This window comes from Miniopterus natalensis, chromosome 2 (assembly GCF_054644295.1).
Source record: "Miniopterus natalensis isolate mMinNat1 chromosome 2, mMinNat1.hap1, whole genome shotgun sequence".
Taxonomy (NCBI): domain Eukaryota; kingdom Metazoa; phylum Chordata; class Mammalia; order Chiroptera; family Miniopteridae; genus Miniopterus; species Miniopterus natalensis.
Window position 1 is genome coordinate 186,820,970 of NC_142082.1, and position 18,949 is coordinate 186,839,918.

General features: G+C 55.4%; 1 protein-coding gene across 2 annotated transcripts in view; it reads left to right on the forward strand.

Annotated features, from left to right (window-relative positions):
- Positions 1-3,807: 3,807 nt before the first annotated feature.
- MOV10L1 (Mov10 like RNA helicase 1) overlaps positions 3,808-18,949 on the forward strand; it is a 30,475-nt gene continuing 15,333 nt past the window's right edge. Inside the window, exons 1-12 of one of the 2 annotated variants that reach the window (XM_087814040.1) lie at positions 3,808-3,904; positions 4,754-4,938; positions 6,822-6,984; positions 10,958-11,070; positions 11,438-11,625; positions 12,704-12,844; positions 13,056-13,279; positions 13,580-13,712; positions 14,606-14,800; positions 16,260-16,374; positions 18,150-18,327; positions 18,521-18,591. In XM_087814040.1, coding sequence (XP_087670166.1) covers positions 3,808-3,904; positions 4,754-4,938; positions 6,822-6,984; positions 10,958-11,070; positions 11,438-11,625; positions 12,704-12,844; positions 13,056-13,279; positions 13,580-13,712; positions 14,606-14,800; positions 16,260-16,374; positions 18,150-18,327; positions 18,521-18,591 — 1,803 coding nt within the window. The remainder of the gene's footprint in view (positions 3,905-4,753; positions 4,939-6,821; positions 6,985-10,957; positions 11,071-11,437; positions 11,626-12,703; positions 12,845-13,055; positions 13,280-13,579; positions 13,713-14,605; positions 14,801-16,259; positions 16,375-18,149; positions 18,328-18,520; positions 18,592-18,949) is intronic. The other variant, XM_087814041.1, reaches the window with a different exon arrangement.

An 18,949-nucleotide genomic window follows, 5' to 3' on the forward strand; every position in this document is an offset into this window, starting at 1 on the left:
GTGTAAATGGACTGAAAAACCTCTAAAATGTCCTTACCGACTTTTTTTTTTTTAAGGTATTTTTAAAAAATATGCTTTTACTGATTTTAGAGAGGCAGAGGGAGAGATAGAAACATGGATGAGAGAGAAACATCATTGGCTGCATCCTACACGCCCCCTACTGGAGATTGAAGCTGCAAGCTGGGCATGTGCCCGGACCTGGACTCAAACCGTGACCTTCAGGTGCAATCCACTGACCCACACTGGCCGGGCTTTATTGACTATCTTTTAAATTGATAAACAGAATTAATAGGAATTGGCCCAACTGGATTGAACCCGTCTGTATTTCTTTTTTTTACTGAGTTTCAGGTGTACAATTACATAATTTACAGAGACGCCCCTGCTGTTTCCCAGTCTGGCACCGTAACAGTTATCACGGTATCATTGACTACATTCCCTGTGCTGTCTCTGCGTCTCCATGACTGTTTTGTAGCTACCGATCAGCACTTCTCGTCCCTTTACCTCTTTGGCCCAGACCCCAAATCCCTCCCCTCTGGCCACCATCAATTTGTTCTCTGTGTCTATGAGTCTGTTTCTGTTTTGTTTGTTCGTTTATTTTGTTCTTTAAATTCCATATGTAACTGAGATCATACACTGTTTGTCTTTCTCTGACTGGAAGAAACACGTCCAGTGGATTTCACCATTTCTGTATTTTTCCAAGTTGTTTTCCACTAAGAAACACAGGTGAGCTGCCTTGAATGGGAGACTGTGCAGCAAACTCCTCCAGCCTCCCGGGTCATGGTCACTAGAGAAGGGCTTCGCGGTCCTGGCAATGCCAGTTTCTAACAAGTCCTGCTGTTTGGTAACATCTTCAAACCAACTCCTGTTCCCACAGTGGCCGACGTCCCTCTCCTGCTGCTGAGGCCTCTTCCTCAGGCTTCAACGTGCACGCCTCCATTCAGCAAATACAGGGTGTCCCCAAAAAACGTATACACGCTTTGAGTAATTATTAATTCCAATGGGTTAGATGAAAGATTGGAATTTATAATTATTCAAAGTGTGGCCCTGACTAGTTTGGCTCAGTGGTTAGAGCGCCAGTCATGGACCAAAGTGTCCCAAGTTTGATTCCTGGTCAAGGGCACACACCTCGGTTGCAGGTTTGATTTCTGGCCCTGGATGGGGCCCATGCGGGAGGCAACCAATCGACTTGTCTCTCTCAAGCCAATGTCTTCCTCCCCCCTACAAATCATCAGGGAAAATATTTTCAGGTGAGGATTAAAAACAATTAAAGTGTGTACGTTTCTGGGACACCCTGTGTTTACAGGGCCAACAGAGCAGTTCCTAGTCCTCCCCACACGGCCTTCATGCTAGTGGGGGACAGCAGCGCACAGGTAAGATGCACCTGACTCTATGATGGAAAAGGTGGGGAGGGACATGGGATGCTGCTTGGGGGAGTCAAGGCGGGCCTCACCGAGGAAGCGGCATCTGAACAAAGACACACAGGAGGTGAGGACAGGGGTCTTGCAGAGACTGGAGCAAAGGTGTGGCAGGTGTAAAGGCTCTCAGATGGCAAGGCTGGAGGATGGTGGCACAGGGTTGTGCAATGTCTGGTGCTGGTGGGGCATCTAGGTCCAGGGCAGCAGGAATGCAGACAACCTTGGCTTTGAGATGGATCCGCTGGAGGGTTCTGAGCAGAAGAGCATCCAGCTGCTGTGGAGAATAGGCTGTGGGCAGCAAGTGAGAGCAGATGCAGGTGAGAACAAGTGCAGGCTGGGATGGAGGTGGAGCAGTGGAGGGGTGAGAAGTCACCAGGTGACCTGAAGGTTTTGAGTCTGAGCAGGGTGGGGGAAACGGCCTCACCTGAGATGAAGACGCCCAGGTGAGGCAGGTTGGAGCGAGAGTCAGGAGTAGCATTTTGATGATGAGGTTCAGATATCTGTTGCATAGCCAAGTGCATTCGCTGAGAAGTTGAGTCCAGTCCAGAATCCGGGGGAGAGGATCAGGCTGATGGGTCGCAGGGGACACTCCTGTAAAGTGGTGAGTCTTCTGCAAATCACCCTGGATCTGGGCACCTCCACAGAGCCCCTGGCAAGAAGCCCGGCCCAGGCTCCGGGCCCTCTGTGTTGCCCAGTCCTATTTCTGAGGCTGCCTGTCCCACCTACCCAGTAAATCCTGCACTCCCACAACCAGTGCACCCCCAGAACCCAGTCCAAGAGAACTCAGGGCAGCTTCATAAACATGAAAGGAAGGCGTGGCCCCTGCCTCTCCAGGAGTTGTCCTTACACTGTGCGCCTACAACCGGGAGGGGCAGCCAACCAGCTGGCAGATCTCACCCAGGAAGATTAAAACACGCCAGTCAAGGTGCAATTGGACCCCGGGGGCCCCAAGGGCACCAGGAACATCCCAGGGAAGACACCGGCTGTGCCCGGCTGGCGCGGCTCAGCGGCTGAGCGCCGACCTAGGACCCAGGGGGTCGCGGTTCAATTCCGGGTCGGGGCACAGGCCCGGGTTGCGGGCTCGTTCCCCAGCAGGGGGCGTGCGGGGGGCAGCGGGTCAGTGACTCTCATCACCAGTGTTTCTCTCTCTCCCTCTCTCCTCCTTTTTCTGACATCAGTAAAGGTATTTCTTTGACAAGCGGGACCAGGAGAGGGGAGGGGAGCCCCCACGCGTTTAAGGAGACTGAACTCAGCCTCATTTTACTCCCTGGCCGTGGCCGAACCAAACGAAATCATTCACAGGACAGCAGCTGCAACCCCCCGCGACGGAGGCATCCAGCGGGGGCCTCCAGAGGGCAGCGGGGAGGGGGCAGCGGGGAGCCGGGAGCGCACCCCGGATCCCGCTGCGCGGCCCGCACGCAAAGACTCAGCCCCGACGCTCAGGCTGAAACAAGGGCCGGAGCTCACCAATCTCCGCTTCGGGAAGTGAGAAAAGCACGAATCCTACTTTGCGAGCGAACGAGCGAGCGCACCGGGAGCAGGCGGGAAACAAGGCGCGGCCGCAGCCCCAGCCCCGCGGGAGCCTGGGGCCCCGGGTCCCCGCCGGGAGGGCACGTGGCCAGCAGGCAGCTCCGGGCCGGGCCGCCGGGCGCCCCTCCCCCACCCCTCTAAAAAGCTACGCGCACGCTACGCCCGCGAGGATCCGGGAGCGTCCGCGGAACCCCAGCCAGGCGCTGCTGGGAAACGTCGGCGAGGCTGAGGAGCGAGGGCGCCGCGGACGCCGGGGTCGGGCCGCGACAGCCCCGCTGCGCTCCCGGGACGTCCGGGCGGGAAAGGCCGAGCACGACGCGGCGCAGCGGCCGGACACGCGAGACCCGCGCGGCCGCCTCCGCGCTGCGCGGGTCGCTGGCGGCCCGGAGTCGGCGCCCAGGCGGGTGCGGCCTCCAGCGCCCCGGCGAGTCCCACGCCACGCGCGAGGAGCCGTGGGCCCGGCCGACGTCACCCCCACGCGGCACCGCGCCCAGGACCCAGCGCGCGAACGGCGGCCAACCGCCGGGCCCCAGACGGCTGACCCGCCAACGGTCGCGGTGTGCACGGAGGCCCCCATTGGCCAATATCGACGGGACGTGCGCGCAGGCGCGGGCGCCGTGATTCCCATTGGCCAAACTCCCCGCTGGGCGCAGGGGCAGTCCCAGAGGGGGCGAGCCCATTGGCCAAGGTCAAAGGAACATCGGCGCAGGCGCGACTAAGACAACCCCATTGGCTGAGCTTCCCTGAAGCAAGGCGCAGGCGCAGGCGCAGGCGCCCCATTGGCTGAGGGCGGTGGGAGCCGCGTGGGCACGTGCCGGAGCCTCAGGTGGCTGGGCGCTGCGCGAACGAGGCCGCGGCGGCCATGCTGCGCCTCGCGGCCAAGGTGGTGGCCTTCTTCTGGAGAAGGGCGGATGGCCCCGAGGAGGAGGCCGGGCTGCGGAGGCCCGAGCTCCCGGAAGGTGCCTGGCGTGCCGGCCCGTGCGGGCTGGGGCTGGGGCCGGGGCCGGGGCAGGGGCTGGGGGCGCGCTCCGCCCGCGGAGTCCTCGGGGTGAGAGCCGCGGGGAGCCATGCGCCCCGGTCGCTTTCTCCAGTCTCCGCCGGAGGAGCGCGCTCGCTCGGGCCTGCGGGCCTGTCTGTCCGCTGGGGGGGGGGAGGGCAGCCCGCGCTCAGGCCGCGCTCCGCGAGGCTGCCGGGCTGGATGGGGCCTGGGCTCCCCTGCGCCCCCCCAGGGCTCCCCTGCGCCCCCTAGGGCTCCCCCCCCGCCCCCCGGTTCCCCTGCGCCGGAGAAGCCTCAGAGCAGGGCCGCGAAGGCGCCGGGCTCTGGCTGCGGCAGGGCTGCCGGCGCGCTGGAGAGGTCACTGAGCGGGCCGAGAGCGCCCTGCTCCCCGGCCACGGCTGCTCCCCAGGCCCGGAGCCTCTGTGCCACCTCGTTTGGTGAGGACACGGAATCTCGGGGCGCTGCTGCCGACGAGGGAGGACAGGGGCAACCACCCCCCCGATGCTGCGCCGATAGCCCCGCGCAGTGCAGCCCAGCCGGCGCCAGCCTCGGGCCGGGCGGCGCTCTCGGCGGGCCTGTCGCGGTGTGGCATTTACGGCGCGCGCCCGGGGCGGTGGGGGACTCGGCCTGAGGCTACACGTCGCGGTGGAAGAGCTGGAGATAGAGCGCCGGGCAGCTTGCCCCACGCGCCGGCTCTCTGAGCTCTCCCGGGGAGGCCCTCCGCCCCCTCGGGTGCCCCGCGCTCCACCCTCCGCTCGGGAGGGTGCGCTCGCGTTCGTGGTCGGCATAACCTCTTTGTCTGCCCGCTCAGGGGACACCAAGCTGAAGACCGTCCAGGGTGTGGTGACGAGGTACTGCAGCGATTATGGCATGATTGACGATCTGATCTACTTCTCCAACGAGGTGGTGACTAGCAAAGTGCTCCTGAACGTTGGGCAGGAGGTTATTGCAGTTGTGGAAGAAAATAAAGTGTCCAATGGACTGAAAGCAATCAGGGTGAGGCCCGAGTTGGTTTGGGAACTTTCTTCACCGTGGGGTTTCGCGGAGCTGTCCTCCTGTTCAGGTAGCCTCTGGAGAGACAGCCTGGCTAAGGGAGAGGCTGGAGCGTACCTGCCTAGGGTGCAGGTTTTTAAAAAAATCAGTGGGGCCCGGCCAGGGGTGGCTCAGCGGTTGAGCATTAACCTAAGATCCTGGAGATCGCAGTTTGATTCCCAGTGAGAGCACATGCCCAGGTTGCGGGCTCACAGTTGATCAATGACGACTCTCATCATTGATGTTTCAAATCTCTCTCTCCCTGTCCCTTCCTCTCTCTGAAATCAATAGATATATTTAAAAAATGATAATAAAAAAATCAGAGGGTGGCCCTGGCCGGTTTTGCCTAGTGGTTAGAGCACCAGCCTTCAGAGTAAAGGCTCTATTCCAGCTAAGGGCGTGTGCCTCGGTTGCGGCTCAATCCCAGGCCCCAGTCGGAGCACATGCAAGAGGCAGCCTGTTGGTCTCTCTCTCACAATGTTTCTCTCTCCCACTCTCTGAAAAGCAGTGGGAAAAAATATCCTCGGGCAAGAACTTAAAAAAAAAATTTTAAGTAATAAGTAAATTAGTGGTGGTCATTGTAGATCATTCAAACACCGCAGCATTTTGTAATTCACAAGCTTGCCTGTAATTGTACAGTACGGAGGAGAACACTCAGCATTTCTGTATCTGTTCTAGAGTTTAAGGAACATTGTTAAAAATAATAATTATTGGATCCTCTGTTCTCCAACTAGTAAAGATAATAAGTAGACTATTATTCAGCAATTTTTTTCCTTTAAAAGCAGTATTTTTGTACTGTAATTTCTTGGAAGTGGAATCAGTCAAAGGGTACACATTGACTGTGTACTAACATTGTAACGGTTACCATCTAATCGCCCTCCAATCACACTGTGCTAATTTGAACTCTCCCGAGAAGGACGAAAGGAGTGCCACCAAGGATGTGGAAGTCATCACTCTTTGGAATCTTCCAGTCTAACCAGTCTTCCAGCCCATGAACACAGTGCCTTCCCATTTATTTGTGTTTTTAACTCCTTTCAGTCACATTTTACAACTTCCAGCCTGGAAGTCTTCCACCTTCTTGGTTAAATGTATCCCTAAGTATCTTTTTCTCTTTGATGTTACATAAGTATCAAGTGGCTTTTTAAATTTCCCGTTTTGGGCAAGGGTATAGAAATACAACTGATTTTTGTGTGTTGATTTTGTATCCTGTAACTTTGCTGAATTCATTTATAAGCTATAACCTTTTTTTAATGGATTATTTAGTGGTTTCTACGTGTAATATGATGTCATCTGAAAACATAAAACTACCTCTTCCCGGGCTGTGCTCCTTTTACTACTTGTTTTCCCCGTTGCTCTGGCTGGACCTTCCAGTACTGTTTTGAACGGAAGGGACAAAAAACAGGCCCCTCGCCTTGCTCCTGGCCTCAGAGGGAAAGCTCTCAGTGTCACCACTGCCTGTGACGTTAGCTGTGCGTACTGCGTGCGTGGCCTTGATCACGGGGAGGTTCCCTTCTGTTCCTAGTTTGTTGAGCGTTTGTCAGGAAAGCAAGTCGAGTCTTGTCAGGTGCCTTTTTTGCATCACCAGAGCTGATGGACGGTGTGTTTTTCCCTGGCTCACCCAAGGGGCGTATCATGTTGATTGATTTTCCGGTGTGAACCATCCCTGCCTCCTGGGACACGCCCCCCTTGGTTGTGCTGCGTAATCCTTGTACTGTTTTGCTGCATTCAGTTTGCTAGTATTTTGTTGAAAAATTTGCCTCTCTCTTCATAAGGGGTATTAGTCTTCAGTTTGCTGTTCCTGTGGTCCTCTCGTTGTGGCTTAGTGGAGGTCTGTCTGTCTGTCTCAGGTGGAAGCTGTCTCTGATAAATGGGAGGAGGACAGCAAAAGCCAGGGCGGAGGGCTGTCCGACTCCCGCCCCCGCGTGCTGATGGGCTGCGTGACGTCACTGACGAAGGGAGCCGGCTACATCAACCAGACCACACACTTTTCCCTGACGAGCGTCTGTGAGGGTGAGCCGGGCGGGTTTCTACGTCACGTTTAAAGTGGGTTTGGTGGGGTTTTCCAGTTTTATGTTAGATTTGCAGTGTTTACACACATCCTCGAGAGGGTCGAATTGAAGCACGTTCTGTGGGCTGGGAGGGTCTGAGGCTGGGCTCTGTGCATTGTGCTCATTTGTGGGACACAGTCACGGGTTCCTGGGTGATTGCGCCTCTCACATCGTTGTTACTACAGGTAGATAGAGGAGCTGCTGTTTTTAAATCACTTCACATGTTTTAACTGGGACTTGGGGACGATAACCTTGTGCCTTCCCAAGAATACACATCCTTTTTAATTGCATTCGTTTTTAGCTGACCTGAGGTTTTGTTTTCATGCCTAAAGAAATAATGTGTCGGTGCCCTCTGTTGAGTGTAATCCGGCAGCTGTTCCTGTGGGCCTACTGTGCACAGTGGGGGACAGCACAGCAGTGGGGCCCAGGGAGAGACCTGGCAAAGCTGCCTGGGGAGGTGCATTCTGAGTTGAATTCTAGCCACAGGCCTTGCAGGCCTCAAGTTGAGAGGTAGGTATGGGAATTCTCCGCCTGGGCTGCGGAGCTGGGACAGGAGGGCATCAGCTCATCCCTCTGGGAAGCCTGCTGTGTTACGTAAAAGCTGGGACCAACCTTGATGGCCAACCTTGGGAGTCCCCGAAATGAAATTGACAGGTGGCTGGCTGGGACTTTGAAATCTCTCTCCTGACAGAGGAACTCTGAGTTCTGGAAAAACGGATCCTGTGATGGCTCAGCTCCAAAGGAGTCTCTGAGCCCCTGTGACCATGCGAGTAGCAGCCACTCCAGGCTGGGATGTGGTGCACGCTGCGGGTATAGGCTGGCAGGTACAGAAGAGGTCACCTGAGAACTGGCACCTGAACACAGGTGGCAGGACCCCAGCACACTCAAGCCTCTCCCTCTGAGTGAGCATCATGCTCGGGGACATCCACACAGCTGCTGCTCATGTGGTTGCAGAGCCTGAGGACCATCCAGAAAAAACATTCCTGAAAGAGAAAACTGAACAGAGATCATAACAGATTGTCAGTGTTAGAACTTGTGGGCTGTGCACTGCCTCGTAGTCTCACCTCGGAGACAGTGATGGTACGAATGCAGCCACAGACAGCGCCTCATCAGACTTTATTCCCACACACAGGCGGCAGGCCGTCCACTATCCTCTGACCTAAAATGGGAAAAGGAAGAATTGGGGCAGATTTTTCATTTACTGGTGGAGTCAGAATGTGGTTTCCTTACTGGGTCCCTTGTTTCAGCCAGGCTGCTCGGAGCTCTGGCTCTAATGAAATGGGAGGGTGGACAGGGGGCACGCAGCATTCTGTGCCCTGCAGGAACCACTCAGGTACTGGGGTAGGATGGGGTGGGCCAACTTGGGGTTCCCTCAGGACTGGGTGAGACCTGGCTACCCTGGGGGTGGAGCAGATGGAGGGGTCTTCAGGAAGGACCCAGGTTGCTCACACATTTGTCCTACATAAGCCTCCCGGTAACAGGGTGAGGCCCAGGTCAGTCGGGCAATGGGTGAGCGCATACCAACTTTCAGGAGAGGTGTCGCAGGAGCCTATAAATGCTGAGCAGTAGGAGGTGGGAGGCGAGGTCCCCAGTCTGAGACCACTGAGGCAGTGGTGCCCATCTGCCCAGTGTCGTGGACCACGTGTTTGAGATCTTGGCCCACAAATGAGGCTTGTGGGAACTCTTAGCAGCAGTGGCTCAGCTGATTTATGTGTGGATCTCTGATGAGTCCTTGACCGTCTCTGCCACAGCGGCCACCATGGAGCTGGGTGTCCAGCCGCAGCAGGCTCCTCATGCTCAGTGCTGCAACATCGATGCTGGTCGCTCTCTGTTGTGGGGTGACCTGGCCTTTAGATGCCAGCAGCTCTCACCCCATCCCCTGGTGTGACTAGGATGAGGCCATCCACAGCTGCTTTCACACTGCCCTGACAGGTAGCATCGCCCTGGGTGGGCACCACTGGCCCAGGGTGGGGTCTGAAGCCTGAGGGGCAGAGGTCCTGCTCCTCTCTTTTCACATCCAGGGCACACGGTGGATCCTGAGTGCCCAGCCTGACCCACAAGTCTCATTATTTATTTTCAAATTAAACTTGTTTACGCACCCGCCTGTGAGGTGGAGAGGAAGTTCCATGGATCCTTCCTGAGATCTTTTAAGAGCCCAGCACCACCTGTAGTCTGAGGCCCCACCCTGGTCAGGGTGCCTCATTAGTGACCAGTCTGTTTGCTCCAGGGACCCGTCTTCATGTGGCCATGCTGCTTCCTTCCCGCTGGCACTGCAGGAGGTCAGTGTTGCTGTCTTCCTAGTCGCAGCTGCGTTTCCAGTAACTACAGTTCATCCACAAAAGGTTTCCGAAGCTGAAGGTTTCTGGTCCCATGTCTGGGTACTTTGATTAAAGGTTTCCAACAGATTTTGAATGAAGTGTCACCAAAATTTAGAGGCCTGGCTTAAAAAATTAAAAGGAGCACCAGCATCAGCTTGTTTGCAGAGTGCTTCCTGAAAGGCTCAGACATCTGTGAAACTGGGACGTGGGGCTGCAGAGACCTGGGTTTATGTTGCTGAGATGAGCTTTGTCAGGAGTCTGTCCATCTGTGTGTTTCACTGGTGACATCGTGGCACGCGCAGAAACGGGTGTGAACGTGTGGGGTTCATTCCTGCCATGGACAGCTCACTGGCATGGGTCTTGTTTTTATTATGGTGCTTCATTCCATTGAAACTCGTGTATGTGGATCTTACCTCCGGTGCTGGGCTTTAAGCTGAATGTACAGCTGCATCACAGCAACATCAGAAGTGTCTCCTTCAACAGAACAACCTTCCAGAGTCCTTGCTTTGAGCCTGTGACTCCTCTAGGGAAATCAGACTTACTTGAATTTGCTCCACTGCTTCCTCTTTAAAGTAACAGCTTGTACAAGTAGCTATTGCTTCCCTTCTTAGTGTGTGCTGGAGGATTTGGAATTAAAGAGTCAGCAGAGAGAGGCTGCACATGATCTGATAAAGTGTGTGAAGCATCTCTCCTGCCTCGCTGACTTGGCGCTGCCTGGAGCTCTGGTCTCTTGTCGCTCCCACAGTCCGCCTGCCTCCTCAGCCCTCACAGAGCAGTAACTGTCCCAGCGTCTGGGCTCGTGTGTGTTTATCACCAGCTCCCTTGAGAAACAAGCTCATTATCCAGTTACATGCCTTGTCATTTGAGCCTGTTGCTATCAGAGTGTTTACTGCAAAATAACCAAAAGACTGTGCCTAGTTGTAGCTTTACACCTGGCCCCACAGCCAACCTGCCCAGACTGCGCTCTCCCTGTCTCACATTAGACTGCATCCCACATCACTGACCTTCCCAGCTTTCCCACCAGCCTGCCAGTGGGGCCCAGTGGCGCCTTGCACCCTGCAGGCCACAGCACAGCTACCTGGCGTGCCACAGGGCTGGCAAGGCTCTGCCTGCTCCCACCGGAGCTGGCATAGACAGCTGCCAGCCCTCACTTCCCACATCCCCTGCACCTTGTGTGTCTCTGAGTGGGAGGGACACTCCCACTGCGTCTGGGCAGAGCTGGCAGAGACAGATGCACCTGTCCACCACATGTACTCATCCCTCCTGGAAGTCAGAGGTGATGACAGGCCTGCCACTGAGCTTATTCTGTTGTAGTTGTTAATGATAATTGGGTTTTTTAATGAAAAAATACAGGGAATAGCTGAAACCAGGTAGGCTTTGGAGACTCTGCCCTCCAGCTGTATGGCCACCCGGCCATGGGCCTGTCTGACAGGGAGGAGGCTGAGGGGAGGAGGCAGTGCAGCTAGGTGGGTCTGGAGGAGACTCGGTGATAGGTGTGTCCCTGACAGCAGAGCACCAGCTTCTCAGCTTGAGCAGGAAGGACCAGCGCGTCGTCCCCTCCAGGGGGCTGGACACTGGTGGGGCGGACGTGGGTAACACTGCTCTCCTGCCTCGGAGGTTTCGAGCCATGCAAGGGTGACTGGGTGGAGGCCACGTACTGGATCCGGCCTGGCACGTGGAGCAGTGAGGCCCTATCAGTGAAGCCGCTGCGGTACAAGCGTGTGGACAGGGTGAGTGCTGGCTCTCAGGTGTCCCGGTTCTCCTGGGTGCACTGGGGTCACCAGTCAGGTTAAGTCTTGGGCAGAGATCTCCTGGCACACTGTCCTGGTTTAGTCCTAAGTGGGTACTTTACACAGAATTGCCCTTGCCCTGCATGTGGGCATTGAGGGCAGAGGGGGCTGGGCTTTGGCATATGACTGGACTGTGGTGGGTGGTGGCGTGTGTGGGGCCATGGCTCTGAGGTCCCATAGCGTGTCATCCCAGCATTGCTTCTGCTCCAAGAGCAGGGTCCCCACAGGTGAGGGGAGGCCACGGTCACCAGGCCTTTGGGGCCAGTGGGCCAGCTGGTTGGTGAGGCTGGCTGGACACTGCCCACAGGTCTGCATCTCCAGCCTCTGTGGGAGGAACGGGGTGATCGACGACAGCGTCTTCTTCACCCTGGACTCTCTGAAGCTCCCCGACGGGTACGTGCCGCGAAGGCACGACGTGGTCAGCGCCGTGGTGGTGGAGAGCAGCCAGTCCTGCTATATGTGGCGGGCGCTGTGTGTGATCCCGGTGAAGAGACGGTAAGAGGGCCACTGGGTAGGGTGGTGGTGAGCGTTCCCTGCACTAGCCCAGCGGCCGCCGATGTGTCCACATCCCATTGGGCGATGGTGGGAGGCGGTGTTTCCTGGGGGGTGTTGATGGTGCTCGATGGGAGCTCGAGTTGAAGTCTCCCTCCTCCCCTTAGCCTGACCTGGGCAGTCTCCATACTTGGTGGGCTATCTTGTTCTTTAACACATTAGCATTTTGTAGGACGCTGGACATGGCAGGCTCCTAAGTGATGGACACCCTGTGTCTGTCCTTCCATGGTGTCCAGTGGCCTCCACCTCTGGAGGGTAGGCTCACAAAGCGGGCTCCCCACCATGAAGTACCCCTCTCCACCCGCCTTTCCTCCTCAGCACACACTCCAGTGATGTCACTACCCAGGGCCCCCAATTATTCAGGCAGTCACCCCATCTCCTCACTAGCAAACAGGCTCAGCCTGGGCAAGGGAGGGGTCTGTGAGGGCGGCAGGGATGGACTGCCTGCCTGCTCAGGCTGTGGGCATGGTTGACAAGGGATCACTGTCACAAGGGATCACTGGTGTGGGGAGGATGTCCCTGCGTGTGGGCGTGGGCAGAAGCACACAGGCCCCACTCTAAGTGCAGCCACAGGCAGGTGGGGCAGGGAGTGTGCCCGGGAGGCCTCCTGGAGACAGTGCTTATGTGAGCAGTGTCTGTGGAATAAAGGGAAACAGGCCCAGGCTGGGGGCAGGGAAAAGCTGCTCACTCAGGAGCAACAAACTTGTCCCAGATGGAAGCCTGCTGTGTCCCTAATAGCCCCACCCCAAGGCTCAGGACTACCTTCCAGGTGTCACCACTGTGCCACTGCTTCTCTGCGTCTGTAGGCTGTTCTCTTCCTCAGGATCACTGTGTCCTTGCGGGTCCTCAGCACTGGAGGGCCAGGCCCAGCTGGTCCCTCTGTGGGGTGGACTGTCTATCATCTAGCAGCTTGTCCTGCAACTGGGTTTCAGGTCTGGGAGGAGACAGGTGGGAGGGTGGTAGTGCCTCAGGAGGCAGCCTGCACTATGACAGTGACACCTGTCTGGGGGACTCTCTCCAGAGACGACTCTGCCTCCTCGGCCGCTGAAGGGACCTGCGAAGCCCTTTTACTGAAGAACAAAGGTGGCATTGAAGTCACGAGAGAGACAGACTTTGGGACGCTTACGGAGGGAGGAAGTAGGAGCCTGGTAATCTGCATTGAGTGAGTCCCACCCACTCAGATTCTGTAGAACAAACTGCTTTTTTCTCAGTTTTTCCCCATATGAAAGTGTTCACCACAAAACTTCCTTTTGTTTTTACTCATAAAGGTATTTGTAGTCGCCACTCACTAGTTCTTTTGAGTTCTGTGCCTTACAGTAACTCTGTAAGCATCAGAGATTCCATCTGTGCTGACGGCCAGTCCCTTTGTGCAGGAATAAAGGAGACGTTCCGCAAAACCTGGTCAGCTGTAAGCTGGCCGGCTGGGACAGAACCAGGCAGTTCCGCTTCCATATGCTGCAGGGGCCCCAGCGCTGCCTGCCAGCCTCTGCTCCCAACCCTGAGAAGCAGGGGAGCTTCTCATCAGACAGTGGCCCGGACAGCAAGACCTACCTGATGTCGGAGAGCAGCCTGGCCCACAACAGAGTCATCTCTCCAGGTAACGTGAGGTCACCGCCTGAGCCCCGGCCATTCTGGGGGCCTCGGAGCCCTCGATGCTCTGAGCTCTTTGGTTCTAGACCTTCTCTGATGTTTCAAGGCTGAGGACAGGGACAAGTAGCTGATGATACCCAGAAGTGTGTCAGGCACGCTGTTTCCTGCACATGGTTCTAACTTGGGGGAAGGCTGCCTGCCGTCAGCTTTGTAGTCCCTGGTCTGGTGCGTGGCTGTGTGTGCGTGTGTGCACAGGTGTGCCACCTCTATCTAAAACCACTTACCATTGGGTCTGGTTTCCCCTCAGATGACTGCACCTGCAGAGGAGAAGATGAAGGGAAAGGACAGAGCATCTCCATGAGGCAGAGCACAGAGCCAGAACCCAGCGGGCTCATCCCTCCCGGTGGAAAAACTCTGATCGTGGTCATCTGTGAGGCAAAGTACGTGGCTGCAGGTTTGCACTGAGTTTGCTTTGGGGACGTGGACACATGTCTTTTAGGTCCCTTGTGTGGTCGTTCTGGGTCCAGTGTTATAAACAGTATCTGTAGCTCTTTTGATGAGACAAACTCAAAAGGAAGAGTTGGCAGAGAGAGTGGCCCGAGTGAGCTCAGCCATGCGAGGCAATGACCCTGGAATCTGACAGCCCTCCCTCCCCTGAATTCTGAGTGACAAGATGGGTGGACACCCTCAGCTTATGGGAGCCGAGCCACTGCCTCTTCTGCCTCCTTCCACATGTCCCAAGCTCTGGCCACTGCGTGCTGGTCATCTGTCAGCTGGACATTTTGGCTGCAGGCTTTCCCTTGCTCGCATTCTATCTACATTTGCTAATTAATTGTAAACCTTTTTAAAACATGGATCTGAGTGAGTCCTTGCCTTGCTGCAAGCCCGGCAGGGTCCAATCACGGGGGACCCTTACGAATCCTTCAGTCTGCAGCATGTGCCACGGCTGCTCTACGTGATCTCTGGGACATGGTGATGATGTGGGATGGGGACCACACTGGGGACCAGGCGAGAGCAGAAGCTTGGGCAAGAAGCAGTGAAAACTCGTGTCTGGTCACGTCAGACAATTCTGATTGAAACTTGGGAAGAATGAAGATGCTTTTCTTACTGTTCTTAGATTTGACAATGACAGAGATGACTGTTTCGGGTGTTTGATTTTGTTTTGGGAAATAGTGCATTGCTTATTGTAGAAAGTCACTTTTTCCCTGTAAGGAGAATTATTAAAAACAAAGGACACTGGTCTGAGAGCCCTGACTGCCTTGTGTGCAGAGGGACCATGCTGGACCCTGCCTGTCTGTCGATGACCCACGCTGACTGTGTCCTATTGTTGAAGGACTGCCGGACGCTGCAAGGAGCTGCTCCTGCTCTGCTTCTCCAGTTTCCTCATTGGGCGCTTCCTGGATGTGAGCGTGGTGAGTGCGGAGGAGTCCCTGATAGCCGTGCGTGAGCCCTTCCTATGGAAGAAGTCTAAGAGTCCCCAGGTGCCTACACCCACGAAAACTACAGTTGTCGTGACCACGCAGAAAAGGTACCGTGACAGGAGAGATGGCAGCGTGGCTGGTGTGCACTTGCAGTGTGTGTGTGTGGGGGGGGGAGTCTTTCCACCCTTGCACTTGGGGGACATGTGTTTGTACAGAACTGTGTCTGAGGCGGGCTGGGGCGCAGCCCACAGTGTGTGTGAGGACGAGAAGGTGGGCCTGCAATGCCCCGGCCGACACTTCACCCAGCTGGTCTCAGGGTGACCTTCTGAGATGGTGACACACTCTCGTTCCCGACACCTTATATTCTTGACAGCCAACCCATCTCCCGAGACAGCCCACATCCCACACGGGCACCTAGAGGCACTGGTTAGTGAGGGGCCAGCAGAACATGACTGGCGTGGCCATCTCGAGCTGTTACAGCCACCAAGTCTCACTGTGTTTGGGGCAGCAGGGCTGGTGGCTCCTTGAAGCCCATTTGAGGATGTAGCATCTTTGAAAAATGAGACTAAGAACAACATTGCTGTTTGCTATTGCCACAGGGTGGGGGATGTGGGGACACCCAGACTTTAATTGGGTGTCGTCCCAAAGATGATGCAGGTCGGAAACCTCTGAAAAGTTTGGTGCCAAAAAATGTTACCTGTGTGGATGTGGCAGTATTTCGCATGCATTGTGGCTTGTCCTATGCATCATGGACGTGCCCTCAGCTGTGGTGACTGGTGGGCTAGCTCGGGGACCGCCCGGAGCCCATGGGAGGCATGTACTACTTCAGTTTCCCAGATCGGTAGCAGTTTAAGCTCAGTTGTCCCAGGTTTTACTAGCATGTCAGCAGAGTGTTGTGAGGCTGTTGACCTTAGGGTTGGAGAACAAGGAAGGTGGTTCTCACCTCGAGTAGCAGAGTTGGGGAGAATGGGGTGGTGTCGGCACCTGTCCTCACTGCGTCAGGTGCACCTGTAAATGACAACGACCTGATTTCTCCTCTCCCAGTTCCCTCTCCTGCCACCTTGTTGCATACTTGCCCACAGGAGTGGTGATACTCTTCCTGCTGGTGGCTGACTTGGTGACTCCCAGTGACAGCCCTTCCCAGGGAAGGCAGAGCTTGAGGGTGACAGTGACCTCCCTAGAGAGCTGGCAGCTGAGAACAGGGAGGCAGGCCCCAGGCAGAGCTGCCATCACCAGCGTTTTCTGCGGCCGTGGCTGTGTCTCCCATAGTCACGTCCTGCCAGGCACAGCCATCAGGGGCAGATCACTGGGAGCTTAGAGACTGCTGTTTGAGACCCTTTGGCTCCCGCGTTCTTGTGCATTGGCCCGTCCCTGTAGCAGGTGGGGAGGACGGCCCAAGGGGAACGCTGGCACCCTGCTGACATGGGCCAGCGGCTGCTGTGTCGTTCCTTGTGGTGACCGATGAACCTGGGTGTCTCTCTCTCACAGGAGAGGGTGTGCAGTAAATGCTTTGTGTCAGATGTTGGGGATTAAGAACCATTTCCAACTGTGAATTTCTTTGTTAAGGAATTCAAGACGGCAACTTCCAAGTTTCCTTCCCCAGTACCCAATACCTGACCGACTGAAGAAATGCGTGGAGCAAAAAATTGACATCCTGACTTTTCAGCCATTACTCGCAGAGGTAGGAGAAGCACCGATGGAAGTACTGACTCTCCCCATACTCGTGTTTCAATGAGGTCAGGATGTGCATTGGGCTCAGCCCTCAGCCTGGTTCACATGTGCCACGGGCGGCTGGGAGCCCCATCTGCCTGCTTCTGCCTTTTGACGGTCCCATTTAGACAGCTTGCTTTGTGTGGTTACTGATAGAGTTTGGTTCAAGTCGAACACCTTGCTGTTAGTCTTTTATTTGCTTCCTGTTTCCCGCCTTTTCGGTGATTGCACCGTCTCCTTTTTAGGCTGGTAGCTTCTTCTGTAGTGTGCACAGTGGCCTCTGGCCTTCTGCCAGAGAAGCAGAAGCGAGTGGCTGGAGTGGCTGGTTCACTGAGGGGCTGAGTCATTAATGGCTCCTCAGTTGTCAGTTCAGTGTAAACAGCTCCAGGTTTAGAGCTGAAGCCCTCAGCCCGTCAGCTTTCCTGCTGCTTTCAGGATGGTCTCTACCACTACTTTTAAGAATTTAACTTACCATGTGCCTTGCTGCAGTTTTCTTCACATTTCTTGGGGTTCTTCAAGCTTCTTAGTTATGTGGGCTGATTGTTTCCCTCGGATTTAGAGATTTTTTTGGCCATTCTGTCCTCCAATATTCTTCCCGCCCCCTCCCCGGCCCCTCCCCACCCCCATCCCTGGTGCCCTGCTCATCTCTCTCATCTCTCCCCCTCCTGGCGCCCTGCTCATCTCTCATTTTTGCCCTTCTGCGTTGTATTTTGGGTGCTGTTACTGCGTTCTTCACGTTTGCTGATTTTTTTTCTTTCACCACATGTGATCCCACCCACCGTGTTCGTCAGATATTCTTTCTCTACAAATTCAGTTTGAGTCTTTTTTACATCTCTCTCTCTACTTAATATGCTCAGTCTTTCCTCACCTTTTTAAACATAAGTGACACAGTTAAGACAGCGGCTTTAATGTCCTGTCTCCTAAGAAAATCACAGGCTGTTTCTGGTGCTGGCTTTTCTCATTATGGTTCAAGTTCTGCCACCTTCCCAGCCAGGAGGTCTCATGTGGCTGCCAGATGTCATGGATGTTACCTCAAGCTTAGCTCTGGGACCCAGTTGAGTTACTTGGAAACAGCTGGGTACTTTTACACTTTAAAGCTTGGTTAGGTAGGAATGAGGGAGTACCTGTGGGGGCTGGTGCCCTCCTGACACACTGCCCAGGGCTTTAGTACACACTCTACATGGGGCTGGGAGGGCCACTGTCCTGCATGAGCTCTTGGGATTGTTCTCTTGAATCCAGTGGCTCACAACAGGTGACAGTTGGCCCCAGGAGACATTTTTGGTTTTCACAAGTAGGGTGCTAGTAGCATCTGGGGTGGGTAGAGGCCAGCGGTGTTGCTAAATATCCTACAACACACAGGACGGCTCCCTCCACAAGTGGTGCAGCCTGAGCCAGCACTGCCTTCCCACCCTGATGAGGTTGCTCCCACACTGAGCACTCCCCTCGGCCTTCCCGGACCCCCAGCTCCACCTCTTCACCACCCAGGCCACATGGCTCCCAGGCTCTGTCCTCGTGCCAGGGTCTGCAAACTGTCCAGGTCGCCATGGGGCAGCTGTGGGGCTCATGGAGATGGCCCCCCGATCTCAGGGCACTGTCCTGCACAGCCTGTGGTCACTGCTTGCAGCCATCATTTCCCCTGTTGTGTGTGAGCAGCTTGGACTTGGCCACACCCCAGAGCTGCTGTCTCCTGGATGTGATGTGTCCACCTGTTCCTGTGCTCCCACTGACTCGCTGGTGGTTTTCCAGCTTTTGAACATGTCCAACTACAAGGAGAAGTTTTCAACACTGCTCTGGCTGGAGGAGGTTCATGCGGAAATGGAGCTGAAAGAGTATAACATGAGCGGGGTCACCTTGAAAAGAAGTGGGGAGTTCCTGGTGCTGGAGGTCCCTGGATTGGCCGAGAGCCGGCCTTCTCTGTATGCAGGTGTGTGTGGACCATTTGGGGAGGAGTGACTTTAACTGGGGACACTGTGTCACCCTGGCTCATTTTCTTGGTTTGGGTCACTTAAAACGTGGCCAGCAGCCCAGGACCTGTCCCTGTCATTCTGACGTATGTTTAAGCAGTTGGTATGTGCTGTGTTGCCATGGTTCACACGGGGTCATGTGTTTCTCACCAGGTGATAAACTGGTTTTGAAAACGCAGGAGTACAACGGACATGTTGTCGAGTACATTGGCTACGTGGTGAAGGTGAGAGGCCCCTGGGCAGGAGGGGGACTTCCTGATGGCTGGGGTCTCCCTGGGCAGTGACCATGTTTTGGAAAATTTGAGGATAAAGTGACTATGTAAGTCTGATAGTCTGATGTATAAAGGGAATGTGTTATCTATAGAAACCCTATCACTTTCAACCACCTTACACAGATGCATGCAAGTCAGGGCGTTTACATCTGGACAGATTGGGGCATTCTCAGTCTATTCTGGAAGAAAGAGCCTCAGAGCAAAGACACCAAGTGGGTGCCAGCTCTGATGCTGCCATGAAGAGGTGTCAGTATGCCAGACGCTCTGGGGTCCTTCAACAGGTCCCACTGCTCCCACTCTGGGCAGGGCA